Raw genomic sequence first — 27839 nt, forward strand, 5'->3', positions numbered from 1 at the left:
CCCTCTCTTCCTCTTCCCCTCCCTCCTCCCTAAAGTAGGTTAGGGGCTATTCAAAATGCATCCTATTACATTGAACATCTACACATTCAGGAGATCTAATGGTGGGGTTGTTAGTTATTGAAGGGCAGCAGAGGAAGTATTTCTTGAAGGAGCTCTTCAATGTCCATAATATCCCTAAAATTACACATTGTAGACATATGTCTACTCTAGTTGCTCATAGTTTTGGCCTTAGTAGCATACACTAATTTTCCAGGTTTAAACAGAATTTTCTTAATTTTTCAACTTAATATAGAGTGTGTCACTATAAGAGAATTTTAACTAGATACAACAAAATGATCTGATCCCTATAGTTCATTCTGCCTAATTAAGACGGTCCCTGTAATTGAGGTGGGGATTGTTTCTGGCCATAGAATACTGCATATTTACTGTAGAGAAAGAGCAATTCAGTTCATCTTCAGATAGCTAAAAAATTTTAAGACAATATTAGTCAGAAGTATTTTATTTGATGAGATAAAAAAGCAACATGTGAGGGCTTCCCTGGTGGCGCAGTGGTTAAGAATCCGCCTGCCAATGCAGGGGACACGGGTTCGAGCCCTGGCCTGGGAAGATCCCACATGCCGCGGAGCAACTAGGCCCGTCAGCCACAACTACTGAGCCTGCGCGTCTGGAGCCTGCGCTCCGCAACAAGGCCGCGATAGTGAGAGGCCCGCGCACTGTGATGAAGAGTGGCCCCCGCTCACCGCAACTGGAGAAAGCCCTCACACAGAAACGAAGACCCAACGCAGCCAAAAATAAATAAATTAATTAATTAATTTTTAAAAAAAGCGACATGTGAGACATCATGGCATTAGCACATTTAACAAGGTTTTTCAAATCTGAACTGTAATTTGGGCTACTTTTGAGGGTGGGACAATATTATCCAAAAAAAAGGAAACTTCATCCCAGAGGGTAAAATCAAGTTGTAGTTTAAAAACTCATTACCAATAATTAATAATGAACTCTAACTAAATAATAACAGGTATTCCACTAATCCCAAACAGAAGCAGATGGCAGCACAAATGTTTTATAAATACTGGATACATGCAGAGCAATAAACTTGGCAGGAATTGTTTTATTCTGTAATTGTCAGTCAAAGTCTATCACTTGCATTTTCTCTAAATTAACATGCCCAGATTAAATCTTGTTTCTGATTCCTTATTTTCCAAAATGCAAGCCATATTTAGTGCTTTCTCACTTCATCTTATGTATTGTCTCACCAACAAAAATAATATTATTAATTTTCCTTCTGTACACTTATGAAGCTTTATCTAATTTTTTATATGAAACAATGGGCATACCATACAGGTTTCCATTCTCTAACTTCTTCCATTCCACCCTCCCAGATAAGATACACCGATTTACACATTCTTTTTCTTTGTTTTTTGCATCTTAATGATTACATATTCTTTAATTTCTTATACATTATGGCAACAAACCTTCAAAATCATGAATGTAGGTAGATGAAATAAATTATGAAGGCAACTAGAAAGTCAATAAATGGTATCAAGAAATCTAAAACCATGGCACTTGGGAATTATTTTCAAGAGTTTGAATATTACATAGTGCTAGAGATTTGAACTCATGACTGTTTAAAGAATGTTTACATATGACTTTAGAAGAGAACTTTCTGTATGGCTAGTAGTGTGGAGGCTCAGAACAGACCTCCCCAAGATGTGCCCCTTTGACATGTGGATTATTTTGAGCTAGGGCAACAGAGATCCTATAGGCTCAAGAGGAAACTACTGCCCCTCCCTTAACAACCTATAGGGATTTAAATTGGGATTTTTCCCCAGAAGAAGAGTTATTTATAGGAGATCATTTTTATCTAAGTGTCCTTATCTGTATGGTAGGACAAACATCTAATTACCTAATACCTGCTTTTCTTTTTATTGTGCTGTGAATTACCCTCCTGTCCTTGAGAGCCCCAGGCCCCTATCCCATTCCCTAGCTCAGGATGGCAATATATTGCTCATTTTACCTTTCTGTCTGTGAACTCTCTGGTATGTGAGGTCTCTGAGCCTCTTGTGTGAGTGTGTGTGGCAGGGCAGGTAATTCCTGTATGTATGAAATTAAATTTGATGTTTCCCTGTTAATCTGTCTCATGTCAATTTAATTTTTAGAACCTAGAAGACTAGAGGGAAGTTTTCTTCTTCCCAGTTGGTTTAGTTGGTAACATAAACTTCCCTTGCTGGACTCTGCTTGCTCCAAGGCTGCTGCAGCTGAGAGATCCTGAAACATCTAACAAATGGTAAGACTCTTTTTAAAAAAAAAAAAAATTAATTAGCAGGAGAAAATATTTGTAGAGCTAGTTCCTTGTACTTGGTGACCAGTAAATTTGGCAGAGAACTCTTGACTTTATTGATCCATTTCCTCCCAAAGACGGGCGCTGTTTTAATTTGTATCTGTCTCCTTTTGTCTTGTTCTCGGTCCTGAGAGCTCATTTGGCTTTATGACCAGTGAGAATAGTCTCTCTGGGTTCTGCCATCTATCAATATAAGGTGGATGTGCCTACATGCATTTGCCAGTCAGTCAAACAGACTAGGATTTAGAGCAGCTGTAGCCAGTTGGTCCTAAGTACAGGTATCAACCTTGGCTTTGACTAGCATCTCTTTGTCCAGGCATGCCACTTCTCAGGGGAGCTTATCATAAGGGTCCCAGTCCATAAGGAGCCATTTTCATCTCAACCTTTGTTGCTTTGTTAGTGCAGGCACTACATCATCCTTACTGCCTGTGCAACAAAGATCTTTGCTTTCTTAGATGATTTTTGGGAGTGAACTTTTTGGATCTTATGAGGGCTGCATCTCTTTGCACTCTCCTTTGGGGACACCTCTTGCATCTATGGTTAAACCATAGAAAGACTTATTGGTTTCAATCACTATTAAGATACTACTTGCCAATTATGGGTCCTCTGAATTGGAAAAACTTCTAAATTGGTAAATTTTTAGAGAGCTGTCATCATAAACACATGTTTTATTGGTACCTATGGGAAGACCAAATTAAAAAGTGAATACAAAGAAATATAATGGCTAGCCTTAAGAACTACCCTAATTAAAAAAAAAAGTCTCAAGAAGCCGTCTCAGCTTTCCCTCATGGATCTTACAGATGCTAATAAAAATATTATGTTAATTAACAAGATAATGAAAAGAGGTTGAGGGGAGAGTCAGGGGACTCTTCCCAACAAGGTGAAATTTTTTAAAGAGTTATTAAGAAATAAAGTAAATAAAGCAAGTATTGAAAGAGATGGAACAAAGAGAAATCAGAAAGAGAAGAGTCACAGGACTCATCCCTGCAGCGTGGAAATCTTTAGATAGTTATTAAAACTGAGATTGAGGCAGGAAAGATAGGACTGGGCCCAAGGACAGGCTCCTCATGTTAGAGAAGGCAGATAGCTACATGTGAACAGAGAAAGGGGGACATGGGCCAAATGGCAGGAAACCATACATCTTGTAAATAATAAACAGTGGGGGTCCTTGAGCAGACAAAGAAAAGCAGGAACCTTCAGACTGACAGGAAACCACACATTTTGGGGTGATAAGTGTCCTGGAGGCACACAAAGAAATGTGGGAAAAGGCGGGACTCTCTGGCATCCCAAGGTAACCTTTTGCTTAGTATGTTCTCATCACAATAAAATTAGCCTTGCCGATAAGAAGTTCCCATCATGCACCAATGCCATAACACGCCCCACCAAGATTAAATAAGGAAAAAAATCCCTCCTCCCCTCAGGAATGAAAATCAGGGAATAAGACCCCAAAACCCTCCCTCCCCAATGAATATTCTGCCCCTTCATTTCTACACCCCACAGAACCGGCTTGCCAAAAGCAGCTCAGAGAAGCTACTCATCTGATACTGCCAGCTCTCCCTTTGAGAGCATCTTAAGCATCCTACCACTTAAATAAAGCCTTGCTTTGTTTTCTTGACCTCCCTGTCACCTCTGAATTCGTTCTGTGATGAGACAAAACCTACCCTCCAGTAACATCTCTGGCGAGGAACAGCCAGGAGAATTCGGTAAGCCTCAGCCTCTTGCCTCCCTTGCGCTTGAGAGGCTCTGCCTGACTTCCCGCCATTTCTCTCTCTGTCGCATTTTCAGACCAATTGCTGCCATGATGTGCGCGTAGGTCCAACTGTAAAAGCCACTAGGACAGTCACCACGAGAACTCTCCCGCAAGAGGATGAGTCAGACGTGCAACGGACTGCAGAGAGGATAGGTCTGTCCGCCCACCTCGAGGCAATTGCCACGCAAGGGTTTTCGGCACACAGGTAAAGGCATAACACCGCCCCCTCCCCGCGGCTCCCGTTACAGGATTACTATCGGTCCACCTACGCCTATCGTCTCTGCCTCCCTATCTCACTCTTTCCTTTTTTCCTTCTGCGCCATACTCGGCCGGAAATGGGGGGAAAGAAATCTGCCAGGCACTTTCCAACCTCACCGCTAGGTATTGCACTTCTCATTGTGCAGGGCAAGTCAGGAAAAGTTTCCGGGCCTTCTCACAGGCAGCTAGCGACCCGAACCACAGGAGCTTTGCCCCCTGGGTTTGCCTTATCCACCATTTAACTAACGGTCCTCGGGTTCAATTGTGTGGCGATATAAAATGCAGCCTCACTCACACTGCAGGAGAGTTTTCGCACCGAGGCGGTGCCGCAGTCCCCTCGGGAGCTCCCTCGGCCACAGGCGGTCTGGGTGTCACAGGCGGCGCTTACGGGAGCACGTCCAGGTGGCCAGCATTCGCCGCCGCCTCAGTGCGCGCTCCCGGGGCTCCGCCCCCTCCCCTAAACTGGGCCTGTCCCTGCCCCCGCTCCCCGCCTCGCCCTGGGAGGCAGGGGCCTCGCCCAGGGGTGGGTAGCGCACATGGCCACGCCCAGGGCATACGGTGTCCCCATTGCGCTTGCCTCCTCTGGGTTGATGGACTGGGAGCGTCCTCACAGGGCCGCCGGGCCCTCTGTCCCCTTAAGTGCAGATATAGTGCCTCTGCCTGGTGCCACCGAATCCCACCCTGCACCACTCCGCCCTGGCCCACTGGATGGAGGGGGCGGGGGGACTGAGACCCAGGGGCGCTGCCCACAAAAGGGAAGGGAAGGGCTTCCCTGGTGGCGCAGTGGTTGAGAGTCCGGCTGCCGATGCAGGGAACGCGGGTTCCTGCCCCAGTCCGGGAAGATCCCACATACCGCGGAGTGGCTGGGCCCGTGAGCCGTGGCCACTGAGCCTGCGCGTCCGGAACCTGTGCTCCGCAACGGGAGAGACCACAACAGTGAGAGGCCCAAGTACCGCAAAAAAAAAAAAAAAAAAAAAAAGGAAGAAAAAAGAGAAGCTTTTTCACACACCACCTCCCTTAAGGCCCAGGGCCTATTTTCATAAACTTACCACGCTTTGAGAGAAAGGATTGTTTCCTGACTAAATAGGTCCTAGAACAATGAGGCTGTCTGTTCCAGGAGAACGTACCCTGGAACACAGGGATTAATCATTGTACTTAAAATCTATAAAGAAGGGGTTTCCCTGGTGGCGCAGTGGTTGAGAGTCCGCCTGCCGATGCTAGGGGCCATGGGTTCGTGCCCGGAAGATCCCACATGCTGTGGAGCGGCTGGGCCCATGAGCCATGGCCGCTGAGCCTGCGCGTCCGGAGCCTGTGCTCCGCAACGGGAGAGGCCACAACAGTGAGAGGCCCAAGTACCGCAAAAAAATATATATAGAGAGAGAGAGAAGCCTTCGAGGAAGGCTTACTCATCCTGGGTACCAAGGATGCCAGGATAGGACACAGGCCCCATTAGGACTGCCATAATGGGGGTAGCTAATCCCCATTTTGGCTAGGGTCCATGGACTGCGTGGGCTGGGAGGCCTGGAACCAGCCCTATCTTAGGGAGCCCCCACGGGACCTCCTAAGGCTAGTGCTCCTCTTTGTTACAGGAGCGCTCTCTCCCTGAAGGAACTATGGGAAACACCTCCATCCCCAAGGACTCACCCCTCAGGTGCATTCTGAGTCACTGGGGCAAGTTTCCTCTAGATGCTTTAAAAGAAAAAAAGCACATTTTCTTTTGTAACACAGCTTTGCCCCATTGAGGACGATGAGGCCTGGCCAGAGAATGGAAGCCTCAACTATAATACCATCTTACAGTTAGACATTGTTGCAAAAGGCAGGGAAAATGGGTAGAAGTTCCTTAGGTTCAGGCTTTTATGGCCCTAAGAGAGAACCTGGAGCTATGCAAGTCCTACGTTAGGGAACCTTGCCAGCTGGGAGCCTTTCAGGCTGTACAAATGCCCTCTCTAGTGGCACCCCTGGAGGAACACAAGCCCCAGACAGACGACCCAAGCCCCAGCACTCTTTTACCATCTTCAGCCCCTCACCTGCCCTATAAGCTTCTTGACCTTTCTGTACCAGAAGTGCAGCCAGAGCTGCTTTGCCCCCTTCAGGAAGCAGTAGGCAGGCCTCAGGGAATTACCAGAGTCTACACCTCTTTTTCTTTGACCTCAACCAGTGCCTCACTCACTTGGGCAGATTCTAGGAGTACCCCAGCCGGTGCACCAAAGAATTCCAGGGACTGACTCTCTCCTTTGATCTTACCTGGAAGGACCTAAATATTGTCCTTTCCCACTGCTGCCACACTGAGGAAAAGACCCTGTATTTGGGCACACGGTCAAACATGCTGATGGATTATACGTTGCCCAACTTCATCAGCACCCTGTGAGCATGACAGCAGTACCTCTAATGGATCCCAACTGGGAACCCAATTGGAACTATCAGCCGGGTCAGCCTGGTATCACTAGAAGGGACCACATAATCCTTTGCCTTACTGAAGGGATGAATTGATGCATAATTAAACCTGTTAACTATTGTAAGGTTAAGGAGATAACCCAAGGCCAAGATGAAAATCCAGCCCTATTTCAGACCCGATTGGTAGACGCCCTCAGAGGGTATATGAATGTAGACCCAAACCCTTTTGAGGGACACATTGTATTTACAACCCACTTCACCAGCCAATCAGCCCCTGACATCCATCAGAAGCTTCAAAAGCTTGCCATGGGGCCGCAAACCCTCTCAACCTTCTTATTGGTATGGCCTTCAGTGTCTTTAACAATAGAGACCAGGCTGAGGAAGAAAGGAAGGAACAGCATGACTTAAGAAGGGAAGGACAGCAAGCCAGGCTTTTGGCAGCTCTCATGACAAGATCTAACCACCTCCTGGTCACCCCAAAAGTACCAGAAGACCTCTGCCAGGAAAGGGAGCCTGTTTTAGCTATGGGAGCCTCAAACACTGGAGCAAGGAATACCCGGGAAACAGTTCCCAGCCTCCACCCAAGATGCCATGCCCACTCTGTAAGAAGATGGGCCACTGGAAGAGGGAATGCCCCCAGCTCCGAAGGGAGCGAGGAAATTCCCCTATGCTGGTCATGGCAGTGGTTGATTGACGGGACCTGGGACCTCCCAAGGCTCCCGAGAAGACAGTCATCATCGCACGGGAGGAACCACGGGTGACCACTGACGTGGCAGGTCAGTTTGTCCAGTTTCTAGTGGACACGAGAGCCACTTACTCTGTCCTGACTTCTCACACTGGGCCCCTTGCCCCCAAAACCTGCTTTTCTGTTGGGGTAGAAGGTAGGCCAAGGCTAAAACACTTCACCACCCCTCTCACTTGCACCTGGGGAAGGACCCTTGGAACTCACAAGTTTCTTGTCATGCCTAAATGCCCCAGCCTATTTATTGGGAAGGGATTTTCTCTCAGTCTTATTTGCCCTAAAAATTAAAACCAAGGCCTATTAAAGGCTGGATTATGCCTTATGGACAGTCCAGCCCAAAATATTTCCCACAAATTAAAAAACAACTTATAGATCCACAGATCTGGGCTCAGGGAACCCCAGGGAAAACAAAGTTTGTCAGTCCTGTAAAAATCACCTTAAAAGAGGCTAATAACTTCCCTTCCAGGTGTCAATACCCTCCCTGTCCAGTAAACTCTCTTTTTCTCTGCTCTTTTGCTTCTCAGGAAGTCATGACTCTATCCTAACGGTCCTCCTTGTTATCCACATCGTCACAGCTCCAGCTTACAAACACCCACCATCTGACACCATGAATGTCCCTGCTAAAGGAACTAACTCATCTGACTGCTGGATCTGCCCCACGACCACACCTCCCCAGAGGACCTACGTACGTCTCTTTTAGGACTCCCCACCTCTTGAGGGACCTGATGGGGCTGACAGCAAAATACGCTGGGTTCTCATTTACCACCCAGTGTGGTAAGGAGGGAAGGACTGGGGCAGGAACCAACTGGAAGCCAAACTCTCTGGAACAGATAACCCTCCTCCAAATCGGACGGAAGGATATTTCAGCTTTTAGGCAAAGCTAGCCTCTGTTTTACTGGTATTAGCATCCAGGGACAAGAATTAGATGGCTGAATGAAACATACTACAATCAAACTCTAGTTTTCAGTAATCACAGTTGGGTAACAGACACCAACCAGACTGCCAATATCCAATATGTAGGGAATGTCACTGTCTGGTGCAAGAACCTAGTGACTGGAATAAAGAAAACTAAAACTCACAATAAAAGCATGATATCAATAATAGTTAACAATACACAAGAGAAAGCCAGCATAGGGATTAGACAATATTCAGGACTAATGTTTAATATAACTAATAACTATACTCAGATATACTCCAGTTTCTCCCTGTTAACACTGCTGTATCGAAACCTGAGGTGCCAAGGGGAAAAAACCCATGGCTTCAGAAAACTCCACTTCAAATGATGATGCAACAAGGATTCCAACCCATCCCACCTGAAGATGAGGACTATCAACATCCACTGCACAAGGGTGCTGCCTCCTTCTACTCCCCACTCTATCTCCACCACTGTAAAATCCCCAAGACCCCTATCTCTGACCGACAGCAAGGAGATCTGCACCCACAGGCAGCAGGGACAACGCCCATGCTCAGGTTGAAGCAGTTACAGAAGATGGACCAACGCTTTACCCCTTAAAAGATTTTAAGGGGGCTTCCCTGGTGGCGCAGTGGTTGAGAGTCCGCCTGCCGATGCAGGGGACATGGGTTCGTGCCCCGGTCTGGGAGGATCCCACGTGCCGCGGAGCAGCTGGGCCCGTGAGCCATGGCCGCTGAGCCTGCGCGTCCGGAGCCTGTGCTCTGCAACGGGAGAGGCCACAACAGTGAGAGGCCCGTGTACCGCCAAAAAAAAAAAAAAAATGATTTTAAGGGTCCAGACTCCTTGAAGGGGTAATGTTAGAGAAGGCAGATAGCTAGATATAAACAGAGAAAGCAGACAGGGGCCAAATGACAGGAAGCCATACATCTTGTAAACCGCACAGCTACTCAACTGATACTGTCTGCTCTTCCTTTGAGAGCATCCTATCGCTTAAATAAATCCTAGCTTTGCTTTCTGGACTTTCCTGTCTCCTCTCTGAATACTTTCTGTGATGAGACAAGAACCTACTCTCCGGTGACACTCATGTACAGGCATTAGGCAAAAAGGCAAAGCCACTTCATTGTCTTGCACTTAATGAGATCATGAAACATGGAAGAATGGCATCAGCCCCAAGAACATAAATTAGATTCTGATTAAGCTTTATGACATCTGAATAGTGAACCTTGATCACAAAACCCGCAGAGCAAGACCGAGCATGTGCAGTAAAAATGTCCAGGCTTCAAATGACCACTATACAACGTTCCAGGGTGGCGCTCAACTGGTAAGGGAAACCTTAAGGGAAAATAGCTCTCAGGATGCACGTGTGGTGGCTTCAGGAGCCCAGTGCACAAGAATGGATGGATGTGATCATCGCCCCGCCTCAACTTTCTCATCAATGAATATTCTGCACCTAATAGAAAAAACTCATGCCTATTCAAAGGTTAAGATGAAATAAAAAGGGAAATCAGAAAACCCGCGGGGCACTCCTCACTTGCGAGGACACCCACATTCTTCTCGGAGTGCATACTTTCGCCTCTTAATAAACTGCTTCTTTGTTTTTCTTTATGCTTCAGTCTCTGTGTGTTTTCCATTGCATTCCTTGTCCAAAATTCTTTTTGGACAGGTAGAACAAGACCCTGAACCTTTAATAAAGCCATCCAGCATCAGGATGAATAAAACAGACATTTGATGGGGTTACCATAAAGGTGTTTTTTTTTTTTGCGGTACACGGGCCTCTCTCACTGTTGTGGCCTCTCCCGTTGCGGAGCACAGGCTCCGGACGCGCAGCCTCAGCGGCCATGGCTCACAGGCCCAGCCGCTCCACGGCATGTGGGATCTTCCTGGACCGGGACACGAACCCGTGTCCCTTGCATCGGCAGGCAGACTCTCAACCACTGCGCCACCAGGGAAGCCCTACCATAAAGGTTTTAATATAGCGCTACCAAAGGCTGGGTGGCCAAGGCAGCCCCCTGTTCATCCAGCAACATTAAAGAAATCCAAATAAGTTCGTCTATTTATCCCAGTTTGGAGAAATCTGAAAAGCTGAAAGACATCGATTATTATGAGAATTGTGATCAGCAATCACTAGAGGCAACAGGCCAGTTAATTAAGTTAAAGATCGACAGAGGAGCCAGGATTCCTTGGCTTAACCCCTCATTGGGGGCCCAAAGCCTTTTGCAGAAGAGTGACTAAAATGGTCTGGGGATAGAAAATAGAAGTTTCCAGGAACCCCTTGACACGGTAACCCTACGAACTGGTACCAATACCCACTGATGAAGTTCTGACTCAGGCTACATTTAGATTGAAAGAATATAGAAATGTAAGAGTTGACAGGATTATAAAAAATTGAATCTTTAAAAAAGCTTTATGTAAAGAAATTATGCCAACTTTACCTGAATGCTTTATGGGAATAGTATTATGCCTGGCTGGGAAAATTTCCCCCACCCAATATTGTAAAACCAAAACTTACTCATGAAATCTTAATGGAGGCTATAATTTGTAATGTAAGAGTTAATGGAATTAAGATAAAATTTTACAGGAGAATTGATATATTTGAACAGGCTTTATACAAAACAATTGCATCTCTTTTACCTGATTGTATTATGGGGATGGTCATTTTATCTTACTGGGGAATGTTTCCCCTACCTAGTTTTGTAAAACAATCTACACTTCAAGCAATATTAATTGGACATGCCAACAAAATTGCCTGAGCAGAGCATAAAAATTTTTTGATTTAAATCATAGAAGTCTTCCTGATATAAAGAAGCAAATTGAGGACGATGTAGTTGGATGGTTGATCAGCCTACAATCTTACAAATCTTTGCAAAACTGGAAATTCCGTTCTAGAGGAAGTTCACATTCCACCCATTCCTTTCCATAGATCCCAAAAACCTCCGCTATTTAACTCAAAAGGCTAATAATCTCTCTAGGAACTCTTATCTAGATCATCTCCAATTCTTTTTTTTTTTTTTCCATCTCCAATTCTTAATACTGAATTTTTTAAAAAATGGGAAGGGGGCTTTTAAAATACAAATTGCTGTATAAGCACCCTTGCCCAAAATTCTGGTTCAAAAAACACTTTTAATGAAAATTATAAGGTATCTCTTTTATGTCTATTTATATATATTTATGTATGTATATTATAGACACGGTATTTTTCTGCCTCTGAGTGGTATTACCAAAATTAATTATAAAAGAGCTCAATTTAACTGGCTTAAAAACACACAAGTGCTATTTAAGAATAGTTTCAAAGATATAGTAGAAACTAAGCCAAATGTTTTTCAGGTTCACGAGAGCTATGATAATTTTTGGTAAATAAAAGCTAGTTTAAGTTTGTTCATTTAATTAATACAGACATGCCTTTAGAGTTATCAGCGTTAAGCACAGTATTATACGTTTGTTCTACTGAGGTTTACTAAAAGTCAAATAAGGTCATATTACCTCTGTACTAAATTTGCCAGACAAACAACTTCAACAGAAACAACTGAAGATGATGGCTAATTGCTTTAATGTTTCCTAAAATTTTCATGAGTAATCTAAGTATGATTGTTAAGAACAAAAGTATTGAATGGATATAAATGAATAAGAATTTTTAGATAACTTTTAAACAATGATTGTTTTACGGTACATCTACTTAAAATAGTTTCCCAAATCTCTCTGGTGACTTGAAACCTTAGAGTTTTGCTAAATTAAGTTAAATAATGGAAATTCACTGAATACCTAGATCATTTCCAAATAAGATAAAATATTGAGCATTAATTACTCAACATAGTTTTATCTACTTTTGTCTTTTTATAATGTAGAAACTAAAGATGTTTGGGTTTCTTAGTAAACATGTCTTCTGCTTTATCTAAGGATTTACTATAAAGTAGCATACGTCTTTAGAAATTATGAAATATATTCATAAATTTGCCAATCCACAGAATGTTAATGTAAAAAAAAGACCTCTTTTTGCCAGAATTTTGCCATTCCAATGTCCTTGTACATGCTAATAGTTGCTCCTGAATCAGAGAAGTAAAAATGGGTAAACAATAGCTGTAAATTATATAAACATTTAGGGCTACGGGAAACTCAGAATGGCCACTTGGTACTTTGTGGCTCTGTGGCAAACCCCATTTTTTGGTTTCTGTATTCCTTCACCCACCACAGTGCGTTTAATATTACTCAAATTGTAAATATACATTGCTTGGGAGACTTCTATGAAATTGTGAAAACAGTCTACCAGCAATGTCTGACCTGTCAGAGGCCTCAGACCTCCTCACACTGAACCCTTTAAACATCTGCAGCTGGACTTCATTCAACTGCAACTTAGTATGGGTTATCAGTGTATTATTGTTATTGTATAATGTTTTCAGGATGGGTTGAAGCCTTCCCTTGGTACAAGGCTGATGCCTTCACAGTGGCAAAGAAACCGTTAGAAAATGTGTTTCTCACTTGGGGTATACCTTTCACAGTCTCTGGTGATCAAGTGATTTGTCCACTTCACTGGGCAAATCATTTGAGCCTTAGGGAAAATCTTGTAAACTTCTTGGAATTATCACCATCCCTATCACCCTCAATCATCAAGCAAGGTTGACAGAGCTAATGGAACAACTAGACTCAAGCAGAGCATGAATTAATTACATAAGACTGAATGAGCTGACGAATATGATTATAATTTTTATGATTTTTTTGTCCAAAGTGTTACTGTTTTTTAATCATTTGTCTTCCAGATATAAAGAATTTTTTAACTTCGCTACTTATGACTTACAGCAAGTTGGTAAATCATAAACAGAATTAAAACATTTATCTTTTTCTCCCTACCTAATCCCTCCAGAACTTGGGAACTCTTAGCATTTTAAGGATTTTTTTTTAATGGCAGTATAGTTATTTGCATAACTTCAATAAGAATCTTTTCTCTTTCTAACAGGACGAAATTGAAAACATTGGTTATATTACCAGGGCTTTGATTGGAGTCTCATATTTGAGGAATACATGCATAGACTCAGATAGGACCAGGCCACTTGAAGGAGCTAAGATTTGCTTTAGGGAACCAGTAAAGCTCCTGGGAACAGCCTGGTGCTTTACTTACAGGGTTGTCAGCAGCCTCACCGGGTGAGTAAGGAAGGTCACTTCCTGGCAAGTGCAGGAATCTCAAGATATTTTGGGGACCTTGAGAAGAGAGGAGTTCACCCAAATCTATATTTGATTTCAGGCGAAGGCTGATGACAATTTCCTGGCTTGACTATCCTGGCTTCAAGAGGCCTTTAAAAGTTCAGTCTAGAGATTTCTCATGAAAAGTTCCAACAAAGCAGTTTAAAAGAGTCTATATGACCACTCACTATTCTTACTGTACTTACGTAAATAATCAGACCAAGTTTATTGAAACTAGACTTATTTTGCAAACAGATTAGTCTTAATTTGTCTATATTTGATAGATATGAGGGTGATTTTTAGAGAGGAAAATTATGTTTCAGTGACACACTTTTGTGGTTATTAGATTCTATTGCTGTCCATTGTCTTTTAAAGTTTTGTTTTCTACCTGTAAACTTGACTGCTCCTGAATTCTTCTAGTTTTCACCAATATTTGGCTACAATTCTCCAAACTAAGGTTTCCAATTTTTCTCCCACCCTTTTGATTTGGAATCATTGAGAACTAAAACTGCCCTTTTCCCAAAGCCATGCAAACTAAAGTTGGGCAACTTGATATAAACTTCACAGAAATCACCATAACGGCTCATGCACTGACAATCTTCATGCCTGTTGCTATGGCCAATCAGAAAGATCGCTAGACATATTCAAACTGCAAACCTGAAAAAATCTATCAGATTGTCACTACCTGCCCCCACTCCATCTGAAGATGTCTCAAGTTGGATGCTTAGAAACTTTCTCAACTGCTTGCATTCAGAAACTGGGCTGATAGTCTACTCCAATCACTATTATTTTTCTTTTGTTTCTATATACTTGTCTCTTATTAAATATCTGATTGCTTTCACAATAGGCCTAACTTTAGAAGCCTCATGAAATGAGACACAACTGTCTCACTGAGATGACCTATTCTCAGGACCAAGAGAGTGGTTCAATGAGATAGAGCAATCTATCAACTCAAATTCTGAACTGTGAAACTTCTTGGGGAAGTTCCAAAGGAGGGAACCCTGGGGGTTCAGAACAGACCTCTCCAAGATGTGCCACTTTGGCACATGGATTATTTTGAGCTAGGGCAACAGAGATCCTACAGGTTCAAGAGAAACTACGTCTCCTCCCTTAACTACCTACAAGGACTTAAATTGGAGATTTTTCCCAGAAAATAAAGTTATTACCAGAACTTTATGTAAGTGGCCCCATCTGTATGGCAGGGCAAACACCTAAGTGACCAATATCTGCTCCTTTTAAAATTGTCCTGTGAATTACGCTCCTGCCCTCGAAAGCCTCGGGCCCCTAACTCATTTCTTAGTTCAGGATAGCAATGTATACCTCATTGTACCTTTCTGTCTCTGACCATCTCGTGTAGGGTTCCTATGCTTATGAAATAATTTGATTTTCTCCTGTTAAGCTCTCTCATGTCAATTCAATTCTTATAGCAGCTAGAAGAACCTAGGAGGGTAAAGGAAAGTTTCCTTCCTCCCCAACAACAGCAAAATTCTCCTTAACTCATGCAGAGGTGTTTCTTCTGGTCCTTCTGACCTGAATCCATTGTTGAATTTTCAGAAAGAAACGAATGGCATTGTGACTCCAAAACTGTGAACACAACTCACTGCCTGTGATAACGCACGGTTATCTGTGCCCTGTGGTTCTCTTAGAAACCGTATTGTATAATCAATTAGTAGCTACTATGAATAATTTAAGTGGAACAAAGAACACATTATTTTCTTCTTCAGATGATGGAATTTAAAAACTCATGCTCATCAAGAACATAGATTCATCTTGTGTGTAAGTAAATAGTTAATTGATATCTTCAAGTTTGGTCTCTTAAAAAAGCAAAATATGTGTAGAGTATGAATTTCTTAAACCATCACAGCTGAAAAAATGGGCAACAACCTGCTACCTAAAACTGAGTTAATGGTATATAGAGATAGGGACTTGTCAATGTTGATACGTTCACTTTACGTGGGATGCTCGCCCAGATGGGCTGTGGTGAAATAAATGAATTAGAGAATAAAGCTATAATAGCACTTTGTTGTGCATCTATTAGATGCTTTATCAACAACTTTGTAAGTTTATTACTGTAATCCCAATGTATGAACGCTGAAGATCAGATGGAGTTCAATGATTTGCTGAAGGTCCAATGCTAAAAAGGGACGGGGTCAAGAATTATATCTGTATTTGTGTCCAAAGCCCTCTCTTTTCACTATATTAAACTACCTTCCTCAATGCTTCCATCTAATTTTATTATGATACTATACACATAAGTTAATATTAATCATTTCTACCAAATGAGTAATTTTATTTTTCAGTGTTTTTCTCCTCATTTCAGTTTCTAACCCAATAAGAAAGTTAAAAAAGAAGGATAAGAAAGTAAAAAAAGAAGTAGAGGAAGAGGAGGAAATTAACTTGAATGAGTTACTAAAATTAAGTTTTCCTGAGAGCCAAAGTTCTCACGATCTTCTAATTTTCCAGGACCTAGATGTGTCATATATATATTTTAGATATAACATGCCCTTTTGCCATTATATGCATGAATTATAATTGTACATTTTAGAACGATTTCCATAAAAATAGTTAAGAAAACAAAATATAGTTTGCTTTAAACAATCAGCTTCAATTATTCTAATGTAAATTAGTTCCTACCTTAACAATACCATCTTCCTAGAAATGTTTCCCCAAACATGAACATAGACTATCAGTTTTTAAATCTGAAAAAGGCAGAGTACAAGCAATCAAATTAATTCTTAATTAAGATGTTAGTAAAGAATCCCCTGTTACACTCTAGGCACCATGTAAAGACAGGAGAGATGATAGATAAATTCCTTTAAGTAAAAATACTTCCCCACTGTGTTGACTATTAACTCCAGGGTTGACTATCTCCATCAATAGTAGTTCTCTGGAGTGGTTAACCCAAGATCATATGCAAGTGAGAAAATCAAAAAAGATTAAATATTTGAAATATGATGGATTTTAATACGAATTGTGTTCACTACCAAAAAAAGAATGCTTTCATTGTCACATGTCTTTTATTCTAAGTTTACCAAGAATAAAATAAGATGATTCACCTCTTCACTCTAAGATATTATTAAAGATATTAGCATTTTTTGTATATAGAGATATTAGCACGTTTTGCTTTCAACCGACTTTATTTGCAACAGGCCATGCAGTCATAGCAAGTAATATTAAAGGCCCTAATGCCAGTTATTACTTCTGGTTTTCATTGGTTTTATTCTAGATCTGCACATGCATTATGCAACGTTTTTTAAAAATGAGCATAACAGTTTAGTACATAAAAAACAGACAACCTTAGAAACAGACTATTAAAAGAGACAAATAAAAGGACTGTTTGAATACCTGGTTTTAAATCCCCATGGGCAAATATGTCAATCATATATCGACAGAATGCATACTGATCTGACAAAAGTAGAAAGAAAAAAAAGCAGTGAAAAAAATGTCATTGACACCTTTCCTTTTTCCTAGGGAAAGATGTTAAGAAAACAAACAAAGTAGCATAATTCTATTTTAATTACTACAATATTTTCTGTGAAGGAATAATTTGCACATATATGAACACACGGGAAAAATAATAAATTTAAGTTTCCATTTATTCCATACAAAAAGAATAACCTTAAAAATTGAAACAGACTAGTTCAGAGTCATATTATAGTGTTTTTAAAAATCAAAACCTTTTTCATCAAATTTATTATTAGTCATCATATTTAAGCAATTTTTCTCATTGTCTGTATATATACTTCCAGTAATGAAACAGAAGTTTCACAAGAGGAAATTGTTTCCAACTTGGAATGTTTTACCAAATATTCACTCCCAACCTTTCACCTCATTGTCTAAATGAAGCCACAGAATGTTTCTTGAAAAGGCAAGCAGGAGGGCTAACCCCTTTGCAACCTGTCAGGGGTCTTCTACGTGGAGATTCTCTTCAATTAGAAGAGGAAATCCAGAAGAACAGACTTACAGCACTAAATAACATGATTCTTAAGGTAATTGATTGGGTAATCTTTATTAGAAGATCATCTTATGATCTTGATTAGTATATGGTCCATGGAAAAAGTAAAAAAAAAAAAAAAAAGAGAAACAGCATAGGATTTGAGCTTTTGAGGCAGACTTTGTCAAAAATTATTTCAGGAGTTCGTTTTTTCATTTCCTTCTAAATTAAAGACATTGTACTGAACTTTAAATTTTCATATAACTTTAGATTCTGCCGAGGCCATTCCAATCCAAATTTCAGTTGATGAATCATTCTATAAGCTTTACCGTATCTTCTTTAAAGCTTGCAGATTATTAAATGAATCTTGTTCAAAATGATTTACAGTTAAATGTTTCTAAATAGGCATCTTATTAATTCAATAAATCCAAAGGCAGCTTTAGGATCAAGAGAGTTTATTGAATTTATACAACATGACATACCCTTAAGTGCTTTAAATTATGTATATCAAACCTATGAAATAACAAAACCTGTTATTATATAAATACACACACAAGGATTTTTGTAAACCTCATTGTTTTTAGAGTATTTACAATATTTTTAGAGTAATCCATTTTATTATGAGACTCCACCTTTGAAAAAAATGTACTTATTGCAGAAGGTGTAAAAATATAATTCTTTTCATTAGTACCTAAATGAGTAGGCCAAAACTCATTAATTTCAAAAATTTGCATGGATTCTGATTGTTGAATTGGGTCTCACTTCCCCACGTGTGAGGTGGGGAGTGGGAGGGAGTTAGTTCTCAGATCAGCCCAAGAATTTATTTGCTCCTCAGTGTACTGGCAGTTATAACAGGGGTTTCTGATCCCAGGACCTGGGAATCCTATGATACAGGAGAGAAGATGAAGGTAGAGAGTATTTTCTCTTTTCTGGGCATAAACCTTTTCCTTAGCAAAATTGTAGAATGAGCCATTTGACTCTAAGATGAAAAACTGTATTTCCCTTAAATGGCAAACTTGAGGTTGGGCAAGGAGGACTTCCTAAAATCAGCAGGCTTTCTCCTTTGTTTCAGTAGTTAATGTGACTGATCATTTTAGATGTGCCCTTCCTACAACTCTAGAAGTAGTTCTCAAAGGGCAATTTAAATATCAAAAAGATGAGGAATTTGTTAAAATGCAGATTTTTTGGCCTAGTCATGCAAAAAAAAACCTTACAATTCGATGGGTCTGGACCCTAGGAATATGCATTTTTGACCGACTCCCCAGAGGAATCAGATTAGACCACACTTTCAGAATCATTGATCTAAAATTGCTCAAAATTTCTTTTCTCACAACGTTTCTAGTGGTATCATAGCCCTCAGCAACAGCAATGGAGAAAGTATGTACCTTAGAAGTTTAGAATGCAGGGACTTCTTGAAATTTGAAGGGTTTGGACTATACCCCAAAATGAAATATTGTGCTCTGCCCCAAGCTGTGATAGAATGTTTATATACATAACATGTGGAATAGTTTATTGAATTAATTAAAATCTTCATGCTTCAGAGATTCTTCTTTAACTGAATGCTAAGAGTGTAATGATGCTATTACCAAATTATTACCAAAGTAAAATGCTTATATTTCTTGTACCAATATTTTCTGGATCCAAAGTCATTTGTTTAATTAATGCACCAGTAGTCCTACAAGTTTCCAATTTAAAAAAGAAAATCTCTTAAGAACTCAAAGAAGGTTAATATTTTTAATCTAGAAAATTGAGTTACACCACGTAGGAGGTTTCTTTTATATTTAAATAATGCTGTGAAGTTGCATTCTAATGGCACCAACATATCAATAGGAAGATAGAGAGTATTTTTACAAAATTTAAAGTTAAGAATTTTCTTTTTTGGCTGCACCACAGGCATGCAGGATCTTAATTCTCCCACCAGGGATAGTACCCGTGCCTCTTGCAGTAGAAGCATGGAGTCCTAACCACTGGACCACCAGGGAATTCCCAAAGTTAAGAATTTTTAAATATTTTAAATTAGGATGTCCATTTCCACCTGTCTTGTGTGTTGACCTTAACAATGTGTAAGAACTCTAGGCAGGTATGTGTTGGGCAGTCCCCAGTGTGTCTGCTTCATCTGTCTAAGGATAAAGCAAAACCAAGTCTTCCTGATTCTGGAAAGTTCATTTTAAAGAAATGCTTCTTTAAATCCAACTCAAATATTCAAACAGGACATTTTTTTCCTAAAGAAAATCTGAACTGTTCTATCATTCTTTCATTGTTATGTGACAATAATTCACATAAGGTAATTTCATATCTCGTCACCACTTCTTATTACTTTTTTCCCCTAATGAACATCTTTCTAGGAATACCACATGCTGTCCATCTCTCCCCTTCCTGATCCTCAGGGACCAGTGATGGATGTCATTCAGCTGCTGCCTTATTGGTATTCCCTGTGGAGTAGCAGCTGAGAGAAAATGCATTCAGGGTGTAGAATGTTAACAGAAAATAAATTTTAAAAAACCTCTAATGAGAATGGGGCATATGTGGTCTGGTGCTCTACGGCAGATTCACATTAGCTACAATTTCTCTGCTTGCCACAAACAGTTTTTAAAAAAAATAAGAAGGAAGAAAAGAAAGAATGAGCATAGCAGTGGGGAGGTTTGATTTTTTTCCTTCCCCACAAATTTGCCAGAGACCATCAGAAAATCAGAGAGCAATGCTTGATCGTGCTGACCCTTCTTACCCTAATTTAAACAGATTAAGAATGGTCCATAAAAACCAGATTAGGTAATATATTAGAGTGTGTTTAAGTTTACAGTAGGCACGTACAAATATATGAATCTTATTCCTGATGCTTTAGTAGAAATAGTGTTTATATATACAATGTTAAAAATAACCATATATGAATGTATATGCATGTATACTATATAATAAAATAATTGCCAGTAAGTGTATTGCTGCATGTAAAAATCTGTGTCCAGTGAATAAAAGACCTATAGAAGCAATTTATTTAAGAAGAACTATTAGAAATCTATAGGAAAAGAATGTCAAATTCTTTAGGTCTAACTTAAGCTAAGCAAATAAATAATCCCTTGCCTAAAGGAGAACCAACTCAACAATTTTACTAAATCATCAATACAAGAGTCTCAAAATCAAAGTCACCTCACAAGTAGATTATTTAGAAAGCACTATGTCTTTATCATGTTTGAGTTAAAACTATAATGCAATTAGGTTTTTTTATAAACAAATGCTGTTAAATCATAGCTTAAATTTTTTAAAATGACATATTTATGTGTCTGATCAGCTATTTGAGGTAACATTTTCATTATTTACCTAATAATACATTTATCTAATTGATGGTAGATCTCAATAGAGAGCCTTAATTTAGCAAATGCATTTGTTTAGCTGATAAAATCACATTTGTGCTTTTATTTAACTCTAAGTGATATCTGAATGTCTTTTAATAGATAAATAGCTCTTGATATGAAAATGAAAACAGTAGATTGAAAATGGAAAGGTAATATAATGCTATCTTCAATACTGATTACTGATAGGAATAAAATATAGTATATGTGACCCAGACATATTATTTGGAAATACTTTAGTGATGTGTCTTCATCAATAAAATATGGCCCCCAAATAACTAAGATACTAAAAATGAACATCCAAAAGTGTACTCATATTCCTAGTTGCTAGATAAGTATTTTGGTACTCCCATATATAACTGGAATGAATTTTTACATACTGTATTTATGGACAAAAAATAAAATATGCTTGGTACGTTTAATCTGGTTTCATGTGATTATTTTCTTTTTTGTGTGATTATTTTCTTTCTTAAAAGGCAATCTAAAATGCAAAGTATTTTAGGATCTTGATAATAATTTTAAATAAGCATATAAGTGAATCAGAAGATTAATTTTCCTGTCTTCTATCACAATAAAATAGTCCATTCAAAATATTTTCTCTTTATTTACTATATTTTTCCTACCCAAATTATTGCATAAATAACATACAGCTTTGTTAGAGATGATAATTAATATTTTTAATTGATTCAAGGCAATATAATCATCTTTAAAATTGAAGAAAGGTTTTTGGGCTCCAAAGATTTAATCACTCATATGCTTTAAATATCAGTATTACTTTAAAATAAAAGAAAATTAGTTAAATTAAAATTTTTGTGGATTACTACAAAAAAAACTCTTCCTTTCTTCTTTCCTTCCTTCTTTTCCTTTTTAAAATAATTTTCAAAAAATACACCTTTTCCCTCATATAAATCAATGTTTCCAAATATTACTTGTGAATTCAGGGGAAAAAGTGATTCAAAGATAATATACAAAAGTGAATTGCAAAGACAAATGCCATATAATTTCACCTGTATGTAGAATCTTAAACAAAAAGAGTATAGATTGCAAATTTCATATCTTGTTTGTACCTTATAGTGGGGAAAATTATCAGTTTCACTGTCCAAATAGCTTACTCAGTAACAATATTTTTAATTTCTTTAATGCAAATCTTATGGAAACAATTCCTTAATTTTAGCCCTCAAATAAAATTATTAAAACTCTCAGAATAAGGACAAATTTTATTTTGCAACACCCCTAAAAAACATTTATAGGAATAGTCTATACAGAGCAAATCCCACATTCTGTGTGGGGAAGCTTAGGACTGTAGCAACTTGGAACCAGGAGTGGATTTAGGGAAGGAAAGATTCAACAAGGGCCAGAGATGTGTGACAATACAGCCCTCAGCTGACCTCTTAAAACTCCACCCTTTTATGCTTACAAGTACCTTTCTTTAAAGAATATCAGGTTTACATTCCACCTCCATGTAAATGCTCTATTTCTATGAAGTACGGATGTTAAGTTTTACATCACTCTTACTGAAAAGCAGCACAATATGTAAGATACAGAGCTTTCTATGGTGATAAATTTAGTCACTGGACAAACTGGATTTAATAATTCAATGTATATTCTAAATTATATGCTCTTGCAGAGCTACAGGAATGTGTGGATACTTTTTATGATACTTATTCTATATGATTTGAACATACACCCCTTAATAAACTCCTTGAGAATTGTCAGTTTCCTGCATTGCTGTTCTTCAAAGAGTACACAAAGGACAGAGTATGTGTCCTTTAAATAACTTCAGATACTAACTCAAATCCTCTTTTAAAAATGTTTCAAAATGCATCTTTAGATATGTGAACACAGTTTAGTATTTCTATAAACAAATTTTAATTCCCAAATTATTGTATTTCCTTTCAGGTATATTCACTTATACAAGTCTTTTACTCCCACGTAAAGTCTGATCTTGGTCTTTTTTCAGTTTTTAATTTCACTGCATCTGTTTCTTGCCCAATACTCTCCTAGAACCTCTGGCCACCTCCTCTGAATGTTTACCTTTCTGTTCATGCTTGGACACCACTGCAGCATCTTTCTTGTCCTTCTCTTTGGGCTTAGGTGATGTTTTCTGTGCTTCTTTTACTTTTGCAGCTGTTTGCTTCACCTTCTCCTGTTTTGCACCTTTCACTTCCTTTTTAATCTTTTCTTCAGTCTTTTCTCTAGTCTTAGCTTTCTTCTCTTCTGTATGAGTTAAAGAAAAGTTGAATTACATATATATATATATATATATATATATATTTAACCAATGCAGCATTTCATCTTTCATTGGTTGTTAAGAACACTTTTAAAAGAAAGAGAACAGAAAAACAAAACAATTGTGTCACTGACATAAATACTTGTGACTATCATTTGATTTTTATATAGTTTATGAAGTGGCATGTTAGATTACTAAAAAAATGTAACTAACTTGAAAGTTGGACTCTTTCTTAATTTGTACATGAAAACATTACTTTTTAGGTAGTCAGGAACTAAGTATATCAACAAGGAAGCATTTGGATTCTGGAGGGAAGTATATATATAGACATGTTCAGTGAAAAGCCATGTCCATACCAAAGAGCCCAATAAGAGACCTTTTAAAACGATATGATCATTTTTGTCCACAACTGAAATATCTTAAAAGTCATTCAAGAAACTGAATTGTCAACACAATATTTTTTAAAGGTAACTATTATGAAGGTAAATGTAAAATTATTTGCACTGGTAGTGACTAATAGAAACAAAACAATAAAATCCATTAAGGGATAACTCAGACATTCAGTCTCTAATGATGTGACTTTAAAGCGATGGAAAGAGAGCAAAATTAAGATGTTGGCTCCTGCTTATCTTAATTGAAAAATAATAATTCAGGTGACTTTTAAAGCCCTTAAATATATCCTAGAAAACAGAAAGTGCTATAAATTAGCATATATGTGAATATATATGAATTATGATACATATACATATATTCTATACATTCATTTTTTATTCTGATATTATTACATGTATTGGGGGGAAGGGAACTGGGAATATGAACTAATCAGTCTGCGAATCTTTCAATTATTTTAAAAAAGCAATAATAATATAGTACACATTGGTGGAAAGTGTTTGTAATAGAAGTTGCATATTGGACATTATTTATTCTATGGGATCACACATAATCACTAGACTTCATAGTAAGTCTACTATAGTGTTGGACCCTCTAATGTCATTTGCCCATGTAATGGGTAGCCTTTATTGTGACTCATGTTGAAGAATCTGATGAAAATATTATAATCAAGTCTCTTGACTTTAGTACACTAAGCTAGGATTTGAGACTAAGAAAAGATAATATTATGAAGTCCTGCAAAGAGAAGAATGAAAATGCTAATGCTTGATGCTTGTGAAACCACAATATCACCTGTGGTGCTGCATTTAACTGAATGGACTCACACCTCCCAAAGCACTGCTAAACTTCGCAGGGAAATCTTGATGCTGTGTTAGGGGTAGGGGATATTTCTATCAAAATAAATTGGGAAACACTTAAGCTAAACTGGTTTCTTTACTATGGAATTTCTCAAAGCTAAAGTGCATTAAGAATCTTCAAGGAGGGAGATTATGCTACACACTGTTTCCCAAAGTTACTGACCATAAAACTCTCATAGAAGCATCACCCAATTACCCCACAAACTTCCAACATCTTTGTGGCTTCTGTGACTACAGTCAACTGGGGATTTTCTTCTACTCCCTTAAAACCTTTTCTAAGTTTCCTTTACTGCTTTCTGCTCCTTCCTACAGCAGACACATACATTTCTATGACTGAAACCATCAGCTCTGTGCAAATGACTTTAAATCAACATCATTCCAGGACCCCACACCAAAATATTTATTCATTTCTGCTTGGAGAGAAAGTTCCTCTGAGATGGCCAACAGCACCTCAGAGTCATACAATCCACATATGTTCACCTAACAAACCCCTCCAGAGAGCCTAGCATGACCTAGGCTCAGAGCCTGCTGCCAGCGGTCTGAAGATTGGCGGGACAATGTTCCTATCGGAGGAGAGCTGACTAAAAGCCTGTGATACCCAATTAAAAAAATATGAAAACAAAACAAAACCACAAAACCCTCTGATATCTGGCTTCATCGTTTCTCCTCTCATAGCATCTTTCCAAAAGTTTCTTCCTCCAGTAGGCTACTTTCTTTCTTAAAAAATATCTCATGTATTTTCCACATGTCAAATATTACCAAGCTATACTGTCTATGTTTTTCATATTTTACACACATATAAAATCCCTTTGTGCTCAATTCATATGCAGCAAATGACTCTGCCATTGGAATTAATCATTTCTTCACCCGAGATTAAATTTGTCTCAACTTTTTTTTAGGTACACGTTATTCCCTACTATTTATCTTGTATTACAGATGGCTGTTCACATATCTGTCTTCCCTACCATACTGAGAGCAACTTGAGGATAGGAACTATATTATTCATTTTTGTAGCAACATAATGTCCAACTAACACAGTGCTTTTTTCAGAGAAAACAAAGAATAAATGTTTATGAATGAACAATTTTGTTCATGTTTATGAATGAACAATCAAGAAGAGAAAACAGTAATTGTTTCACTATGTTCAGATCATGTGTACAACATACTGACATATAGATTACATATGTAAATATGTGTTTAGAAATGGGCTTGAAACAACCTGGAAAATTTGCCAACTGTTTTTTTGCTTATACTTTTTATATGTGAAATTATTATTTTGGTTACCCTAAATGGCACCTAGCTACTTCTTGTAGGTAGCAGTTGATTTAACCTTAGCTTTGTACTATGAAATTAAAGATATGTGAAATTAAGATCTACTTTTAGTGCCATTATAATTTATAAATGAGTAAAGGTAATTTTCTTAAACACAAGACTACATCTAAAACAAATTCTATTTTTAAAAAACAAATTCATTTTTATCAGTGGGTTTAAGTATAAAAATAACAAATTTTTCTCTATCTATTTTTGACATTTTTAGTGATCTTCATCTTTGAAACAGATAATGTTGCCTCACATTTAAACAAAAATGGGTGAGAACTCAACAATGATGTGGATATAATGTGGAAAATACCATAAAATTAAAGCAACACCCAACTTATATTTATTTTTATCAAACTGGGTAGGTGTTCTTAAATTTTGTACCAAATACTTTTCCTGATTTTTCTCAAAAAGAATTTAAGTGACATCTGCACTTAGGAGTTCATTTAGGAACAAAAAAGCAAAAAGAATTGTCATGTTCAAATCACCCAGCTCAGTTTAGGAAGACACTTAATTTAAGACTTTTATCAAATGGAAAACAAATGGTCTAACCAAAAGAATGACATCAGCATATTTGATCCAACTTTGGAATTAGTAATAACTGTTAGCATCTGAACCAGAATCAAAATGTCTTAAAGTAGGGAAACCGCATTACCCAATAAACATACTAACATACTATACATTTTGGGAGTTAGGAAATAACCCATTTCAACTCTCATTCATTAAGGAACTACCAGTTGCTTAACTTTCTCTCTCTCACTCTCTCTCTCCCTCTCTCACTTATATTCTTATTAAAGTATTTGTGATTTTCAGCAGGCCGGGCTGACTCATGATGGCCCTTAACGATTCCCACCTTCTGGTATGCATACCCTTGTATAATCCTCTCCCCTTGAATATGGGCTGGCTTATGAATTTGCTGCTAACCCACAGTATGTGGCTTCCATGATTACTTTACATAAGATTGTTATTTCTGTCTTGCTAGCTAATTTGCTCTCTTGCTAGCTGATTCGCTCTTGCTGGGTTTGATGAAGCCAGCAATATTGGTGAGACTCATGTGGCAAGAAATGAGGATGGTCTCCTGCCAAAAGCCAGGAAGAACTGAGACTCTCATGCAACAGGCCTTGAGGTGAATCTTGCCAACAGTCATTTAAATGAACTTGGAAATAGTTCTTCCCCAGCTGAGACTTCAGATGGGACTGCAGCCCTGTCTAACACATTGATCTCAGTTTTGTGAGACATTGTAAAGCAGAAGACTGAGTTGAGCCATGTCCAGATTCTTGGCCCACAGAAACTGTGAGATAATATATGTGTGTTGATTTCAGCCACTAAATTTGTGGTAAGTTTTTACACATAAAGAAATAATTAATACAGTATTAAGTAAATATTTGTTAAAGGAATAATGGATGCTTGAAGGACTTTATTTAATTATCTTTGGAAAGAATACTTGATTTATACTCACTTGGGGTTTTGTCTTAGTTCAATTACATACTAGCTTTATAATCTGGACAAATTGTTTTCTCTCCCCAGAAGTAAATTTGTTCATCTGTTAAGTTAGGTAATTAATTGGGATAATCTCTAACATCCCTACTAGTTTTAAGTTTCAATTCATCCATCTTAACTTCAATAAAATGATGTTTGGTTACCTCACGGAAACATTTAGTAAAAAATATATCTGCCTCAAATATCTAATTATTTTACATTGTGTAGATAAACACATTACATTTTGAAAATACATTCCAATTTTTATCTACATGCTTAGACCCTTGAAAATATACTAGATTTCTAAAATATACTGATCACATAAAACCTATATTTTAAAATACGAGGAGAGAGCAGGAGATAAAATGGCCAAGTAGGAGGACACAGAGCTCACCTGCCCCCATGAACACATCAAAAGTACATCTACATGTGGAGCAATTCTCACTGAAAACAAACTGGAGACTGGCAGAAAGACTTTTTTACAACCAGACCTCTAAGAAAGATACACACAAAATCAGGTAGGAAGAGAAGCAATTAGGTTGTGACCTGTACCTCTAGAAGGGGACACAGAAGAGGAAAAGGATTAACTAGGCTTGCAGATTACCCCCTGGGGAGCGAGCAGTTCGAAACACATATCAGTCACCGCAGTCCTCGGGTCCGACACCAGGAGTACCAGTCCCCTTAGCTGGTTTGAAAACCAGTGGGACTGACAGCA

General features: G+C 38.6%; 1 protein-coding gene across 1 annotated transcript in view; it reads right to left on the bottom strand.

Moving 5' to 3' along the window:
- The window catches only part of TRDN (triadin), a 372178-nt gene that overhangs the window by 230012 nt on the left and 114327 nt on the right, over positions 1–27839 (bottom strand). The window contains exons 8-9 of the mRNA XM_079939170.1: positions 22886–23068; positions 16916–16975 (exon numbers count right to left, since the gene is read on the bottom strand). Of these exons, the coding sequence (XP_079795296.1) occupies positions 16916–16975; positions 22886–23068 (243 nt within the window). The remainder of the gene's footprint in view (positions 1–16915; positions 16976–22885; positions 23069–27839) is intronic.

Source organism: Stenella coeruleoalba (genome assembly GCF_951394435.1).
Source record: "Stenella coeruleoalba genome assembly, chromosome: 12".
Taxonomy (NCBI): domain Eukaryota; kingdom Metazoa; phylum Chordata; class Mammalia; order Artiodactyla; family Delphinidae; genus Stenella; species Stenella coeruleoalba.